Below are 16,758 nucleotides of genomic sequence, written 5' to 3'. Positions count from 1 at the left end.
ATACCGTTAACTTCATCTTTACTTAATTTACTTTTTCTTATTTTTATTTCTTTCTATTAAGGTGGTCTACTACAGCAGCATTACAATACTAAAAATTTTTTTACACGCAGAATCGCTAATTAAGAAACTATGTTGCGTGAAATTTGGCAGAAATATAAAGCAATAGGTCAGTTTTCGAATCACTGTTAGAATCAGGTTTGAAATGAAATTTACTTAAATATTATATTTAAAAAAAATTAGTTTGAAATACGTAATTTTAATGTGTAGTTTGGAAAGCCATCAATAGAAGGCGCTACGAGTTAAAATTTAACATTGTAATCTTATTTCTGCAAAAATTCACGAAGTAATTGATTTTGATATCAGTTATAAATCATATTTTTTTCTAAATAATATTTAGAAGCGTTTCATATATTCCTTTATACACAGTTTTCACTAAACATTGTCAGCTGTCAGCAGAATGACGTTTACGGCAACCCTATTGCATTGCTATTCCGCACTCGTTTTGTTTACATTTATTTGTACTGTGGTCAGTTTGCAAAAAATATGCGAAAATATCAAGGACGACCGAAAAAACATCCTGGTTTTAATAAAAGATCCAGAATTCAGCGTAAACGTCGAGCTCAAGAAAAAAATATGAAATTAAATTCCCGAGATGTGGAAGATTCCGAACAAGCGGATGTTTTCGAAAGGTGAGAAATAATTTATTCTTTATATCGACTACCACATGTTTATGATTTCGTAGTAAGTTAATTCCGAAATAAAATATGCATATTTTTTTTATTGAAGGTCAGAAATTATTGATACAACTGCATCTGTGTCAAAGGAGAATCATTGCCCGGATGATTTTTTTACAAAGTTTTTTTTTTTTTATGTGTGTGTATGAGGGGATGCTAATAATTGTTCAATTCTGTTATAACAATTTATTCCCCCATTCACACTAAATTGTTGGGAAATGTTGAAAGGGTAAATTCCAATTCACAAGGAATTGCTGAAATAATTGAATCTTTTCAAAAGTATGAGCATGTTCTTGCGATCTAAATTGAATTCACCATCATTACATGTATTATTGGAAATTTTATAGTCATATGTTTGCTACGAAATGCTTTGTCAGTTACCTATGGTATATTTTTACAGGTGTATGCACATTTATTCATGTGCTCACTGTTCAACTTGCTTTTTTTTATTATGTCATTTACTTGGATGTTAAAACTTTCTTTTAGCGTTGGAACATTTTATGAACATTTAGTAAAATTTATATATAAATATATATTATTGCTTGTTATAAATTATAATATATATTGCTTGTTATTATATATAAATATATATTATGGTTCTGTGTATTTGTCATGTATGCATGTTGTGAAGTGTAGTTTTTGAAAAATATGTCACAAATGGTAAATTCCACCAAAAGCTGAATTGAATTGATATTGGGATGCAGGTAATTAGAAAACATCTGCTGTGTATTTTGAGCGTAAACCAAACTAGTGCCAATAATGGGACCAATACGCTCAGGCTTGCTTAGCCTTTTTGCCATTGTCCAAATTGAATTATCTCCAGTATAAAGGGAGTGAATGCTTTCTCTATATAACAATAAAATATCTGTCTGATCAAAAATCTACCAATAAGAAACTTTTCATATGTTATGTGACAGACTTTCTGCAAACAGAAGTCCTCAGCTCTGTTCTTGTACATGTTTTTTAATTGTGGTTCAGATGTGTACTTCTCAAAGGAATTCTTCTCATAGGAAGATTATCTGAACATTTAAAAACTATATTCTGCTTTTAGGGGCCTAATATTTTATGCCCCTAAAATTAATATTGAAATTTCTAAAATGTTGAAAAATATGTCATCTGGATTCTGTGCAAAAAATGTAATCCCTTTTTCATTTCTGCATTTGCAATTCCTGCATTTTCTTTATTCCTACATTTTTTAATTGGAAGGAATTTCATTCGCAGAGCCCTCTAATTTATTCTTACAAATCATGTAGTAATGTACCATTTTAGATAGATATAAATAACACATTTTGTAATTTTTCTAAACTGTGGTTATACAGCATGATATAATAGCTACACAGGGAATGGCGAAACAGTATACAGCAATATCTGTCGCACTGTCTGAGATGGGTGGTAGTCATACATAGCTTAATGCTTAAATTTGTTATGTGTTATTTATTTATTCATGTTTTTTTTTTTTTTAATTATGTTATAGCAGTTTATTTCTTTCATTCTTAGATCCGGAAGTGAAAAATTTGACTTTTCTACGCCAGAAGTTACAGCTAATGTTCCTAAGACAAACCAGGCTTTCCTGAGGTAACTTGGTTTATTTTTAAAATAGATATTAGCTGTGCATGATATTGAAACTCTTACAGTTACTTAATTATGGTTAACTAATTATGTATTAATTTAGAAGTCAAGCAACCAAAATCAGCATTATATTTTCAAATAGTGAATATTTCAAAATATGATGCTGATTTTTGTTGCTTGACTCTCAAATTAATACTTGGTCGGTGTGTTATTGTATCTTAATTAAACTAATTATGGTTCTTTTCTTCTCAGTTCTGATCTGGACATTTCAGTTATTGACTCTGACGTAGAAGGTAGAAATACAAGCTCTCTTTTAAGGTAAATATGTATTTCTCTATGCCAAAATTAAAATGTCATCATTTATGTTTTTCTTTTATGGTGTTACATTATGTTGTTTACATACTGATAGCTATTAAAACTGTTAAATATAATATTGTAACTATCAAAAAGAGGGGGATGAATTTGATTTCTACCAAATTTGGACGTTTTGCATGAAAGAACTTGAAAATAAAAGATTTTTTAAAAAATATATTCACTGAAATCGGTGAAATTTTCAGACGGGACACTGAAGCAAATGAAAATATTTTGGGGTTTGATTCTTTTGATGGGAGCCTCATCAATAAGCCTACTATCTTTTTTAAATATTGCTTCTTTTTCATTGTTTTCATGATGTTTTATGTTCCCTTCATGAAAGAGATTTTTAATAATTTAAATTTTGTTAATAAAATATAACAAAATGAAATCTGTGATTATGTGGCTATTATTTTTTCCATATATATTTATTTGAGGAAAACCAAAAATTTTATTATTTTACAGAATTTTTAAGAAAAATATAAGGATAAAATTTTTTAAATAATTCTGATTACTACCTTTGCTTTCCTCTCGTAATGTGCCTCAAATTAGAGCAATTAGACAACAAATTTAAGTCGTGATCTTTTTTTTCCAAGTTTTTTTTTTAGGCTTAGGAGTATAAATTGCTTATCCCCACAAGACAGTGCATCTTCTTAGTATGCCATCCTAAGGCTCCGTTCACATGATGGTATAAATGTCATAGACGCATAATCATAAGGCACAAAATGTGGGAGTTCCATTCACACCTGCGAGAGAGGGTCTAAGCCATAGCCAATTAGAGAAGCTAAATTTATGCATGCATGTATGTGTCTACAGCTTTCTCTCTCAATAGGTTTTATGTATATGCTCTGATTGGCCGACTCTTATATCAAGTCGGCACAAAGTTGAAAACTTCAAGCTTAATGCCCAAACTAGTTTTTGTGACATAGCAAGGTCTGACTACAAAGCGTTGTTAGTTGGGAATTATGACATTTATACAACGGCTTGAATAGAGCCTTAGAAAACCATTTGGTAACTGAGTTATCCACCATGAAAGAGTTATTCTTGCCCCTCTGAATTCAGTGTTTACTGGAACACGAACATTTTATACTCAGGTGTAGAGGCCCTTCATGTGAAACCTCCGGCACACAAAGTACTGACTAATATTGCACGAGCAAATGACACTGCGAGCATGGAAGCAGCAGTTGTGAAGATGACTCATCTTCTTGTAGTAATATACTGGTAATCCAGTGTATTATTATTGTTAATTTATTTGCTATCTGTTGCCTAAATTTCCTAAACCTAATTACGAATGGGCTGCCTGCATGGGCGTTTTCATGGTTTTCCCCGTGTATATGAGCCATTTCCCTTAGAAAGTCCTCCATGAAAGCATCCCTCCTCTTAGGAAGATCAAGTGCTTTGCTGTCATCAAATAAGCCAAATTTAAACTTAATTTGTAATATTTATATATATTAATTATATATATGTATATATATTGTGTGTATATATATATATATATTTTAGCTTGGAGTCTGAGCCTCTTCAGGAGAACCTTAATGATGAATTTCTGTGTCCTGATTCACCTTTAATTATCGAAAGGGAAGATCGATGAAAGGCAAATCCATTATCATCTGGCAGAACAATTTGCAATATGTCTTTTGTAATAGTGCAGGCTAGACATTAGAGCAACATTCCCTAAATTGTAAATTTGGAGGATCATTTATTTTTAACAAAGTGATTCGACGTGGTCTTGTCACTACATATAACTATGTATGTGATAAAATTTTATGTGGGGAAATGGCAACAATTTGTTCTGATATGGAGAAAAGCAGCCTAAATCAGCTTGCAGTATTAGGTGCGTTATCTACTGGCAGTGGATTTTCACAAGAGGAGGAAAAGTTTAGCATCATGGAAATTCCGTATATGAGCAACTCGACCTTTGCTTCTTGTGAGCGAACTACTGGCAAAATAATACAGGGATGTGCACAGGAAACTATGTGTGCTGCTATAGAAGAGGAGAAAAGGCAGGCAGAACTTCGCAATGATAAAGATAATGATGGTTATCACTGTATAACTGTCATTGTTGATGGAGGTTGGTGTAAAAGAAGCTATGGGCATGGTTACAATGCTTCAAGTGGCATATCTGTTATTATAGGCATGGTCACCCAGAAAATTTTGTTTGTTGGAATTCGCAACAAAGTGTGCCTTATATGCAGTGCTATTGAAGATGGCAAGATGCCAAATAAAGTGCACCTTTGTTGGCGAAATTGGAATGGGCCTTCTACAGGTATGGAAAGCAGTGCCATTGTGGAAGGTCTGAATTATCTCCAGTGTGTTCACAAAATACGTTGTACTCGACTTGTTGGAGATGGAGATGCTAACACAATGGCCAAAGTGAAAGAAAGAGTTTCATATGGAGGACGGGTGATCAAAGTAGAATGTGCTAACCATGCTGTTCGAAGATATCGCAGAGCTCTTGAGAAACTTCAGCAAAATACTGCGCGCTTCCCCGGGGCTAAAGGAATTGCTGCCCGTAAATTGCTGAAAATTAAAATGCCACTGTTAGTCAGAGGTGCTAGAGTAGCTATAAAAGCTCATGCTTTACCTAGCCATTATCAGCACACACAAGAAGCTATTGATGCATTAGTATCTGACTTGAGAAATGGGCCACATCATGTATTTGGCAAGCATAATGCTTGTAGTGCTTTTTGTGCAAAGAAAGGTGCAGAGTTGGACAGCACATACAATGAAATTTTTTCCTCGGGTATGTTGCAAGCTATTGAAGCAGAAGTGGGAAGACTACTGATATCGTGTAGCAGTACTCTTATTTGGAATGCCACAAATAATCCTGCTGAAAGCTTCATGAGTCAACTGTGTAAAACATCTGGTGGAAAAAGAGTTGATTTTTCCAATGTTGGTGGCATGAACAGGCGTGCGAGTATTGCTGTCATGGCCTATCAAAATCCAGCACAGCAGTGGCAAAAAAATGCACAAAAAGCTGTAACAGGAAGTAGCCCCAGGACTCCAACTTTGAAATTCTTAGCTTCCAGAAATAAGCGCCATGTAAAACGTCTTGAGAGACGTAGACTTTTTGACACTGAGAAGAAAAAGAGAAATATGAGGAAAGCAGGACATATTCAGCAAGGTGGGGATATTTCTTATGGTGATTTTCCTGAGAAACCAGACCTATCAGACGAAGCATATGAATTGGCAGCTAAAAATTTTTTTTATATCAATTGAAGTTCCAAAAAAAGATTCTCTTGAGGCCGTAACACGTGGACAGTCATCATCTGAAAGATGGCGTCACGAAAGATCAAGAAGAATATCATCATCCTTTTTCAAAGATGTTGCTGATAGGCGTCCAACAACACTCAGTGCTGCTTTAGTGAAACGTATCATATATAATGATAACGTTTCAACTAAAGCATTAAAGTATGGCTTGGCTAACGAAGCAGTAGCCTTAAATCAATACAAGGAAAAGCACATGGGAAAAAACATCAGACGTTGTGGCCTTTTTATTGATCCTAAATATCCCTTTCTTTGTACTTCGCCAGATGGATTACTTGAAATAAAATGTCCTTATACAGCCAGATTCTCAGCAGACTTGTCAGACTTTTTCAGCAAGCCTAATTCTGTTGGTCTTCGGATGGATGCTGATAATAATCTTTATTTACCGAAAAGCCACAAATATTATTTTCAAATTCAAGGGCAGTTAGCCATAACAGAGAGGAATTGGTGTGATTTATATATATGGTGCAGAGAAGATGCAATCACATTAAGAATACCCGAAGACAAAACTTTCTGGATCAGTTTAGTTCCAAAACTCGAAAAATTTTACGTGAATTGTATTCTTCCTGAGCTTGTTGATCCAAGAGCACCAAGAAAAATGTCTCTTAGAGAACCGAAGTATATTGTTGATGCTAGAGCACAGAATGAGAAACAAAAACAGGCCACTGCTTCTGTAAAACAAACACAAGAAAAAAGAGAAATTGAAATTTCAGAAGCAGATAAAATTATTTCATCTCCTAGAAAGAATGCAGGAGAGAAAAGAATCAGGAAACCAAAAATTATTTTTGATTTGTAATCAGTAACAAGCCAAGCCAGCACACCGTAACATTTTCTACGTCTGAATAAAAACTATGCCTGCAACAAAGCATTATGATTAAATCCATACCTAATTAGAATATTACCCCATTTCTCTAAAAAAATATGTTCAAAAAGTCTCTGCTTTCAATAATAGATACGTCTGATCAATTCTGCCATAATTCTGTAATCAATACTTGAAGCTAGAATCTCCTGTGCTGCACTGCCATTGCATCTCTTTTCTGAATGTTTCATCATCCACTTCTCATTCTAAATATTCCTGTGTGCTTTCATTTATAGCTGCTAACTTGTTGTGAACATTTTCTGCACCACATGTTATATTTTGCAATGTAAATAATGCGTGCAATCATATATTTTGCTTTTAATCATCAGTAACTTTGGTAAAACTACATTTATGCAAAGAAGACTTCCATAAAGTCACAGTTTCTGTGAAAAAGAAAATAAGTTTGATGACCTCTGTCATAATTCAATAAATAATTTTTTAAAATAGCATCACCTGTGCTGCACTAACATTGGAAAAAATTAAAGTCATCTCTTTTTTGAATGTTTCCTTATGCACTTCTGTTTCTAAGTATTCTTGTGTGCTTTGATCCATAGCTGATAACTTGTTGAGAATATTTTCTGCACAACATGTTATACCTCTGAACTTAAATAATTGCAGTAAAGAAGTATTTTGGTTTGAATCATGTGTAACTCCAATATAAGTCCATTTCTCCAAGGAAAACCTCCACAAAGTCACTGCTTCTGTAGAAAAATAAGCCTGATGAATTCTGACAATTCAGTAATCAATTTTTGAAGATTACATCTTCTGTGCTGCACTGCTATTGCAGCAAATTAAAGTCATCTCGTTTCCGAATCCACTTCTGTTTCTAAGTATTCTTGTGTGCTTTGATCCATAGCTGCTAACTTGTGAACATTTTCTGCGCCACATGTTATACTTCGCTACGTAAACAATACCTGCAATGATGTTTTTCGGTTTCATTCATCAGTAACTTCTGAATAACCACATGTCTGTAAAGAAAACCTCCATAAAGTCACTGCCTCTGTAGAAAGCAAAACAAGTCTGATAAACTCTGCCATAATTCAGCAGTCATTTTTTGAAGATAGTCTCCTGTGCTGCACTGCCACTAATTATTAAAGATAGCATCGTTTCTTTTGCCCTACCGTTGCAGAAAATGAAAATCTTTTCTTTTCTGAATTTGTTCTAGTACTCATGTGGCCTGATATGCTTGTTCTCTAAACATTCCTGTATATTTTCTGTGCAGCTGCTAACTTTTTGTGAACATTTTCTCCACCATACTGTATACACCTGCTTGTAAACAGTGATAGCCATTAAGTGATGTACATCTACATATACTTAATTTGAATACAAGAAATAAATATATGTCTGATGAACTCTGCCTTAATTCAGTAATCAATTTTTGAAGACAGCATCTCCTGTGCTGCAGTGCGATTGCTGAAAATTAAACTGATCTCGTTTCCGAATGTTTCCACGTCCACTTCTGCTTCTAAATATTCCTGTGTGCTTTCTCCATAGCTGCTAACATTTGAACATTTTCTGCACTACGTGTTATACTTCACAATGTAAAACAATGCCTGCAGTGAAGTATTTTGGTTTCATTCTTCTGTAATTCCAGTATAACTCCATTTCTCCAAGGAAGACCTCCACAAAGTCACTGCTTCTGTAGAAAAATGTGTCTGATAACTGTATCATAATTCAGTAATCAATGTTTGAAGAGAGCATCTCCAGTGCTGCACGCGATTGCTGAAAATTAAATTGATCTCTTTTCCGAATGTTTCCACATCCACTTCTGCTTCTAAATATTCCTGTGTGTTTTCTCCATAGCTGCTAACATGTGAACATTTTCTTCACCACGTGTTATACTTCACAATGTAAAACAATGCCTGCAGTGAAGTATTTTGGCTTCATTCTTCTGTAATTCCAGTATAACTCCATTTCTCCAAGAAAGACCTCCACAAAGTCACTGCTTCTGTAGAAAAATGTGTCTGATAACTGTACCATAATTCAGTAATCAATGTTTGAAGAGAGTATCTCCAGTGCTGCACTGCCATTGCAGAAAATTAAATTGATCTCATTTCCAAATGTTTTGTCATCCACTTCTGCTTCTAAATATTCCTGTGTGCTTTTCCCGTAGCTGCTAACTTGAACATTTTCTGCACCATGTTTTTCTCAGAGTAAACAGTGCCTACAATGAAGTATTTTGGTTTTATTCATCAGTAATTTAAGTATAACCACATTTCTGTAATGACCTCCACAAAGTCACTGTTTCTGTAAAAAAATGTATCTGATGAACTCTGCCTTATTTCAGTAATCAACTTTTGAAGATTACATATCCTGTGCTCATTCCCATTGCAGGAGATATCTCTTTCCGAATGTTTCCTCATCCAGTTATGCTTCCAAATATTCCTGTGTGCTTTCATTTATAGCTGCTAACTTGTTGTGAGCATTTTCTGCACCAAGTGTTATACTTTTCAATGTAAACATTGTCTGCAATGAAATATTTTGGTTTCATTCATCAGTAATTTCAGTAAAACTCCAGTTCTCCAAGGAAAAGCTCCACAAAGAAAGATCTCCAATACAATTATTTACATTGTGTATTCTGATAGGCTTTAGAAATTTTTGAAAGTATTGGAAATTAATAACTTGGCATCGGAAGTGAAATTACAATTGTACTGAGTAAAAAGACACGTTTTATTTACAGGAATTCTATTGGACATTGGGTATTTCCTGTATGCTACAACATGTGCTTTATAAAGCAAAAAGATACGTTGGATTTACAGGAATTCTATTGGACATGAGGGACTTTCCTGTATGCTACAACATGTGCTTTATAAGGCAAGGACATTGCTTAAGAGGGTATAGATATCGTTTGCGGAGAGGACTCCGAGACAGTGAGCGTTAAGTTGCTAGTTCCCCTCGCTTTGTGTTTCGCCTGATACTGCTATAGTAGTTTGGTGCGCCAACTTCAGTTAGGAGCACTGTAGGAAGGCCTAGCATGCCATATGGTTTTATTGAATTTTTTACTGATTTCTGCATTATTAATGAGCAATTTTTTCCAGTTTATTGTTTCTGAGATCACAAACTTGGAATATATATTCGAAAGTAGTGGTTCCTCTCACTGCTGCTGAAGAATGTGACCTTGATTTCTTCAAACATCTTAAAATGCTTGCTCATAACGATTTCCTGCAGAAGCAAAAATGAGCATCCAGAGATGAAAGTTTCCAAACTCTTCAAAGCAAGCGGATAGCATTGAACAGCAACCTGGGGATGATGAAAGTCATAAAATCTGGTGACCCCGCAGGCAAGAAAATTTAAATGATGATAGCTGCTATAAGCCGATCGGCGGAAGTTCAGATTCCGGCAATGAGCCAAGAAGAAATAAAACTATTTGTCACCAGCCAGAAAGAGTAAGGAAAGTGTCTGCTAACATGAGAATGAATGTTTTTGATGCTGCAAAAAAGCTGATGGGAATAGAAATGCCAGTACCCAGCCTGACATTCCCCCCCCCCCCCGGGGTTTGATGTAGAGAACTCTGCGAAGCTACTGGCTAGGATCTGTACCTAGGCAGTCTCGGCCACGGGGGTATAAAATTTATGAACTTAGTGGTTCTGAAGGCTCTGGGAAAGGTCACTTATTGGCCGGCCTCGGAGTCTGGCACGTCCTAGCGCGGCGTGGTACTAGTAGCCCGGAGGTTTTCCCCCAGGTTCGCTGGGTAATGTCCCGCTGTGATGGGCTCGCCCAAGCGACTCATAGGAGCATTAGACGACCGGTGCTGCCTGGTGTCTTATCCAGGTGGTGCGCTGCTCCCTTGGAGGATAATAGTGGAGGTTGAACCTCCACGACGTGCCCAAAGAGGGAGTAGGCCTGCAGTGTGATTTAGTTCACGGAGCAGGGAAGCCTAAAACTTATTTACTTACTTACCCAGCCTGACATGTACACTGACAACGATGCAACCCAGGAGAATCAAGATAGATTCTGCTACACCAAACAAGTGGCTTGCATTAATCCTATCACAATTCAGGACTCCTGATTCAGCTGGAAGGACATCCATACAATGATATTTGAGAAGAAGACATACAAAATTGAGTATCGTGGAAAGATGATTGCTTATATCTTGAACGCGGATGATCCACTTGTCTACAAAACTCATAACCATGCTAAAAAATAAGGACATCAAATTTCAGTGCATCCTGCTCTCACAAGAGAGAAAGGTGATCATTAGAAGCCTTCCCAGCTCCACATGTTAATGCTGCCTCATGTTGCATAATATAATAATACACACACTGGCCAATCAATAAGAAACCTTTCAGATTTTCATCTGAATGCATGCTAGGGATGAAATATCCAAATTTTTTCTATGATGTGGATTAGACTTGGTTAAAATGCCAGTATAAGTAAGGTGTAAGAGTGCTTTTCATGATGAATGAAGTAAAATGGGGAAAAAAAGGCGGCAGATCGTTCACCATTTGAAAAAGGGGCTTATTGTTGGTGCACATTTAGTGGAGGCATCGATTTCGAATCCTTTTCTAAAAAATGTAACTGCAGTTCGAGCATAGTTTTCAAAGACAGTGATCGGCGGTATATCCGATGAATTGTACGGCAGAACACGGATTCAACTATCACAAATCATCAACCAAGGCTCTTCCCAACAAATTTCAGCTAGAACTATGCGCAGCGAATTGCAGAGGGATAGGAATGCATAGTTTTGGTGCCTGTAAGAAAATCACTCAGTTCTGCCGACATGCAAGACTTCATTTTCAGTGGTGTCGAGAAAAGACACTGGACATCTGAGAATTGGAAATGGGTAATGTGGTGGGATATTACATTATGTATTACATATTAAACATAAGTTATGGGTTACCTCATAACTACAGAAGGTTCCTGTTCGCTGCCAGAAAAGGTTGAAGTAATCTGCAATGTAAATTACCGACAATACATGAGCTTTGTTCATTTATGGGCATGATAAAATTTTATCGATGCTTTTTGAAAAATGCTGCAGAAACTCAAGGAGTCATACACGAAATGTTAAAGGGTGATAAAAAAAAGATCATTGTAAAGTTCTATGCACAGATGAAGGTGTTTAGTGTATTTAATTATGGCAAAGCACACTAGGGCTATCTGCCTAAGAGAAGGGATGCCTTCGTGGAGGACTTTCTAAGGGAAACTGGCTCATATACACGTTACACATGGGGAAAACCACGAAAACGCCCATGCAGCCAGTCCGTTCGCGGGATTCGAACCTCGGACCGAACTACCAGTGTTCAGCGATTTTACCGCTCTGCCGCTGGTAGGCCTGCACAGATGAAGGAATTCACCAGTTTGAGAAGTGCAAATCTGATTTAGTCAATGGTGCCCTTTTGTGTTTCCCAATGGATTACCCTTTGTGTGCAGATGCATCAGACTTTCCTATAGGATCAGTATTGCAGCAATTGGAAAACAAGAACAAGACTGAAAACCTATTGTGTTCTACTCTAAAACATTAAATAATGCACAGAAGGTTTATAGTACCTATGACAGAGAATTCTTAGGAATATATCTTTCTGTCAAGCATTTTAAACATGTATCGGAAGGACGCAAATTCATCATACTTACTGATCACAAGCCACTGTCATATGCATAGAAGCAAAAGAATGGGAAGGCATAACCCAGACAACAACACCAACTTCAGTATATATCGGAATTTTCAACTGATATTTAGCATATTGATGCCAAAGAAAATTTAGTTGCAGTTGAAGTAGTCTCAGTTACTGGCTATGAAGCAGTAGCAGATGCTCAAGAATATAATGAAGAATTGCAACATTTAATGACAGGTAGTGCTTCACTGAAATTTAAATCATCTACATTAGCATTTTGGAAAACATTAAGATGTGACAGCTCAACAACCAGTATCAGGCTTTTTATTTCAAAGCAATTTAGACAACAAATGTTTCATCAAATTCATAATTTTGCTCCTCTGGTATCAGGACAACTGTCAACGAGATGACTGAAAAATTTATCTTTCCAAATATAAAGAAAGAAATTCACGAATAGACTTAAAGTCCTGTTAATTGTCAAAGAAGCAAAGTCAACAGACATACAAAATCTAAAATAGCCGAGTTCCAAGCACCTCATGCTAGATTAAGCATTGTGCAAGTTGACCTGATTGGGCCATTACCACCATCTGCTGGTAGGATGTATTATCTTACATTTATTGACCATTTTTCCTGTTAGGGAGAAGTAGTTTCTTTACCAGATATCACAAGAGAAATGGTTGTCAAAGCATTTTACAATCATTGGATTAGCAGATTTGTTGTGCCTAGTTCCATAATCTCAGATCAAGGAAGACAGTTTGAGTCGCAGCCTTTCAAGAGCCTTGCAAAAGTATGTAGTGCTAAAGTTTTACGTTCCACTCCATACCACCCACATTGCAGTGGGAAAATTGAGCAGTTTCTCAGAACTTAAAAAAATGCAATAAAGGCTCACAGCAACATCAGATGGACAGAAATCCTTCTAGGATTCAGAGTTGCAATATGTCCTGATACTAATCACTCTGTAGCTCAAATGGTATATTTTATGCAAATAAGGTTACCATGTGAGTTTTTCGACTACCTACCACTAAAACTAAACCTGAACCATTTGTAACAAATTTACTGTCTTTTATGGATCAGCACCAGTTTATCAACTGCTAACAAACATAAAATATTTATGCATAAAGACTTGAGATCATGTTCTCATGCGTTTGTGAGAACTGATCGTGTGAAAAAGGCACTTGAATTTGCTTATTGAGGGACCATTTTTTTTTTGTGGTGAAAAAATATGATAAATATTTCCGAGTCTTAATTAAGGACAGACAAGTTAACATTTCATTGACAGACTGATACCAGCTTATTTGTTACTTTCGAACAAATTACTAGAAACAGTAACTGAAAATAAAAAACCATTTCACATTTCATGTACCCAAAATTCTGATACTGTACCTAACGTCAAATCTATTATTCTAGATGGTATGAAAATCAGAAAATGTGTTGGATTTAAGGACTAATGTTTTGTATATTTTGCTATACTTCATCATTCCTCTGACATCATCTTCTAAATATTAGAAAATATATATCTGCATTAGTGATAATCAGCTGTGAGCACTATGCTAGTGATTATAATGTCCTTGCTTTTTCCCATATGCCATATGTTGCATGAAATTTTGTTATATGAATCTAGCTTCCTGTGAGGAATTTGTGATCTTTCTAGTATGTATGGTCAAGAATTAGGCTTGTGATATACTGTCATGATTTTGCCCACATGTTCCCTGAATATACTACCATTTCCTTAGGAAGACTTCCAAGAAGAATACTGTTGTGAGTTCTAAGCCTAACTATGGTTTGGAACTGTTTATAATGAATTATTGGGATTCTGCACATGTAATGTGGATGCAATTCTATTTCCATTTAGAAGATTTTCTGCAAAGGCAATGCTTTAGCTGTGAGATAATTCTGTTTTGGAAATAAAACTGATATTTATTTAGATTTGTGGTATTTATAAGGCAGTTTATCAATAGCAGGTAGCATCTTGCCTCTTTGCTTTGATCAGGGCCTGTGCAACCAGTGGTAGTCAAAATTTTTAGAATTTAGAGAACAGTGCATAGCAAAATTTTATAATTTAGCAGAGGGCACTGAGCAGCAGAATTTAGAGGCAAAAAAATGTTCAGTACTTACGAAGACATCAGCCAGCAGAATTTAGGATATGCAGAGATTGCACTGAGTGGCAATAGTGCCATATGTTACATTTGCTATCTGCATTATTAATTTGTGAAACAATTTCAGCTGTTTGAAAATGCATTTTTCTGTTAGAAATTTGTATTTCTTGCAATTTCTTTCTTTTTTTTTTGGGGGGGGGGTCGAGAATATGGTGTTAAAAATATTTTATCATTTTCTTTTTTTTTTCAGGTGAAAATTTTGTGCATGATTTGGCTTTCATTGAGACGTCTCTGGGTCAGGAGTTACTAAGGAAGAGAAACTTACTTACATGCAGGTTGAAGCATGCAATGTCAAATGTATAAGGAATATAAAAGATGCTGTATATTAGTATAAGTTTGAATAACCATAATAAAAAAATTTCTTGAAAATTGTGTTTTTTCTGCGAGTTATTAAAATTGGAAATAATTAATTACAATATTTATGAAAATTTTCGAAAATAAAAATACAAGTAGTATTTAAAAAGTACTGCAAAACTCATTTTTAAGTAGAAAAATTATTCTCAGATGAAATTCTTTCGATTATGCAAAAGGACTTTTTTAGTATTTGAAAGGTTCATTTGAACCCAACAACTGAAACTAACGTATCCCCAGTTTATTGATACCAACCATTTTGTTGGTATCAATGAACCCACTACTTTCTAAAAGCATTTCTGTCAATTACTAAGGGCTAATGAACAAGTGTTGAATTCTCAAGATGAATGTTGCCGAAACAGAAAAAAGTGTACTTCAGAACATTCTGCAGTAGCTCAAACAAAGTCACGACCTCATCTATACTGTAGTCAGAGAGAAATTATTCCCCTTCCTTTTCTTTCAAAAGCTGAGTTACCAAACGCACAACGGGAGGCCGTTGCTAAAAGCTGTGGAACCAGTTTTATAGCTATTTTTAGCAACTTGTGAGCTGTTTTTCAGATAACACAGTAAATCTCGGGGAGGGGGAATTTGAAATCATGATCACTGCCGGTACGGCAGAATTTAAGTACAGCAAAATTGTAAAATTCAGCGAAGCATCAAGCAATAAAATTTTAGAATTTTGTGGGAAGGGCACTTGACAACAGAATTTATTGCGTACAAAGTCAGCAAAATGCATAGTGCCGTACCTGATTCATGATATAGCAGTATTCATTACCAATAGCAAACTTGTTTGAGGATAAGTTCGAAAAAATGTTTTCTAGTTGTTACCTAAAATCGGTAAACAATAATCTTTGAAAGATTATTCGATTATATCGTTACTAATATGGTAAAAATTTGAAAAGCAATCAGAAGCCGTATCTCTAGGGTCTTCACGTCATGATTTATTTTTATTTGTTCGAATATGATATTTATATCTCTCTTCCTACAAGTATGTATCTTTGTACGTATAAAGTATCAAAAATAATAAAAGTAATTAATAAATTTTCTCTAGTTGCCCTGAAAACTACATCTGAACATAAAGATAAGAAAGACATCAGTAAATTGCTGTTGTTATTTGCTGATCATAATGGTAATCAACCGAACATGATCACATATACCGTCTTCAAAACTTTGATTTTTATCAAGCTTCATATAAATACTAGGTTTTTGTTAGTCACGTAATTTGACATCCTAAATTTAAGATGACAGATGAAATAATGACTAGTTCTGAATTAGCTTACTCAGGAAGTAAAATTTTCTCCTTCCCGTCAATATAGCATATTTATAGCTCCCAATGATGGCGATCACTAACTAAATATGTTATGGATTAGAACCCTATTGCACTTCATAAGTTTTTCTTTATTCGCTTTATGTGCATGCATGCTTGGTTGTGGAAGAAATTAAAAAGCCCTTTTTTTTTTTTTTTTTACTTAGGTTATTCGAATGTATACGCCAGACATTTATTTGTTGAACTGTAGTTATAATTTGGAACGTGGTGCTAGAGCCGTTGGAGCCGAACCGAACGTCAGTTTGTTTAGAATTATAGAGTTTGATTACGCCAAAGCAGGTGAATTTGGAAAACACCAAAATCGGTCATGCATCCAACTCGTTATCGAGGCTTGAACTCCGGATGAACTACCAGTGTTCGGCGGCTCGCTTGCTAGAATTGCGTTAGGCTCTTTGAATGCAGCAAAGCCACGAGGGTTACCGTCTTAAGATGGCAGGCCTTCGTGGAGTCATTTTCTGAAGGCTTAGATTAGGTTATTATGGCAAAGCACAGTAGGATGCCTTCATGTTGAACTTTCTTAGAGAAATTGACAACCCATACACGTTACACATACAGAAAATTATGAAAACGTCCATGCAGCCGGCCCGTTAGC

General features: G+C 35.5%; 2 protein-coding genes across 2 annotated transcripts in view; one reads left to right on the top strand and one right to left on the bottom strand.

Annotated features, from left to right (window-relative positions):
* Positions 1–16,758, bottom strand: part of Cse1 (chromosome segregation 1) — a 133,905-nt gene that overhangs the window by 49,074 nt on the left and 68,073 nt on the right. The window lies entirely within an intron of this gene.
* Positions 307–14,758, top strand: LOC146999576 (uncharacterized). The gene is made up of 5 exons (XM_085808304.1): positions 307–689; positions 787–855; positions 2,232–2,309; positions 2,556–2,621; positions 14,679–14,758. The coding sequence occupies exons 1-5, from the start codon at positions 544–546 to the stop codon at positions 14,680–14,682; spliced, it is 363 nt and encodes a 120-aa protein (XP_085664430.1). The 5' UTR covers positions 307–543; the 3' UTR covers positions 14,683–14,758.

The sequence above is a fragment of the Stegodyphus dumicola genome, chromosome 1, assembly GCF_044657685.1.
Source record: "Stegodyphus dumicola isolate Sdum_Otavi_A_Nest chromosome 1, ASM4465768v1".
NCBI lineage: Eukaryota > Metazoa > Arthropoda > Arachnida > Araneae > Eresidae > Stegodyphus > Stegodyphus dumicola.
This window is presented reverse-complemented; position numbering and strand designations above follow the sequence as displayed.

Excerpts from the sequence above, each read along its gene's own strand:
- LOC146999576 (XM_085808304.1), top strand. The coding sequence starts at position 544 with ATGCGAAAATATCAAGGACGACCGAAAAAACATCCTGGTTTTAATAAA. Across the intron at positions 856-2,231 it reads CCGGATGATTTTTTTACAAA|ATCCGGAAGTGAAAAATTTG; the intron begins GTTTTTTTTTTT and ends TTTCATTCTTAG. Across the intron at positions 2,310-2,555 it reads ACAAACCAGGCTTTCCTGAG|TTCTGATCTGGACATTTCAG; the intron begins GTAACTTGGTTT and ends TTTTCTTCTCAG.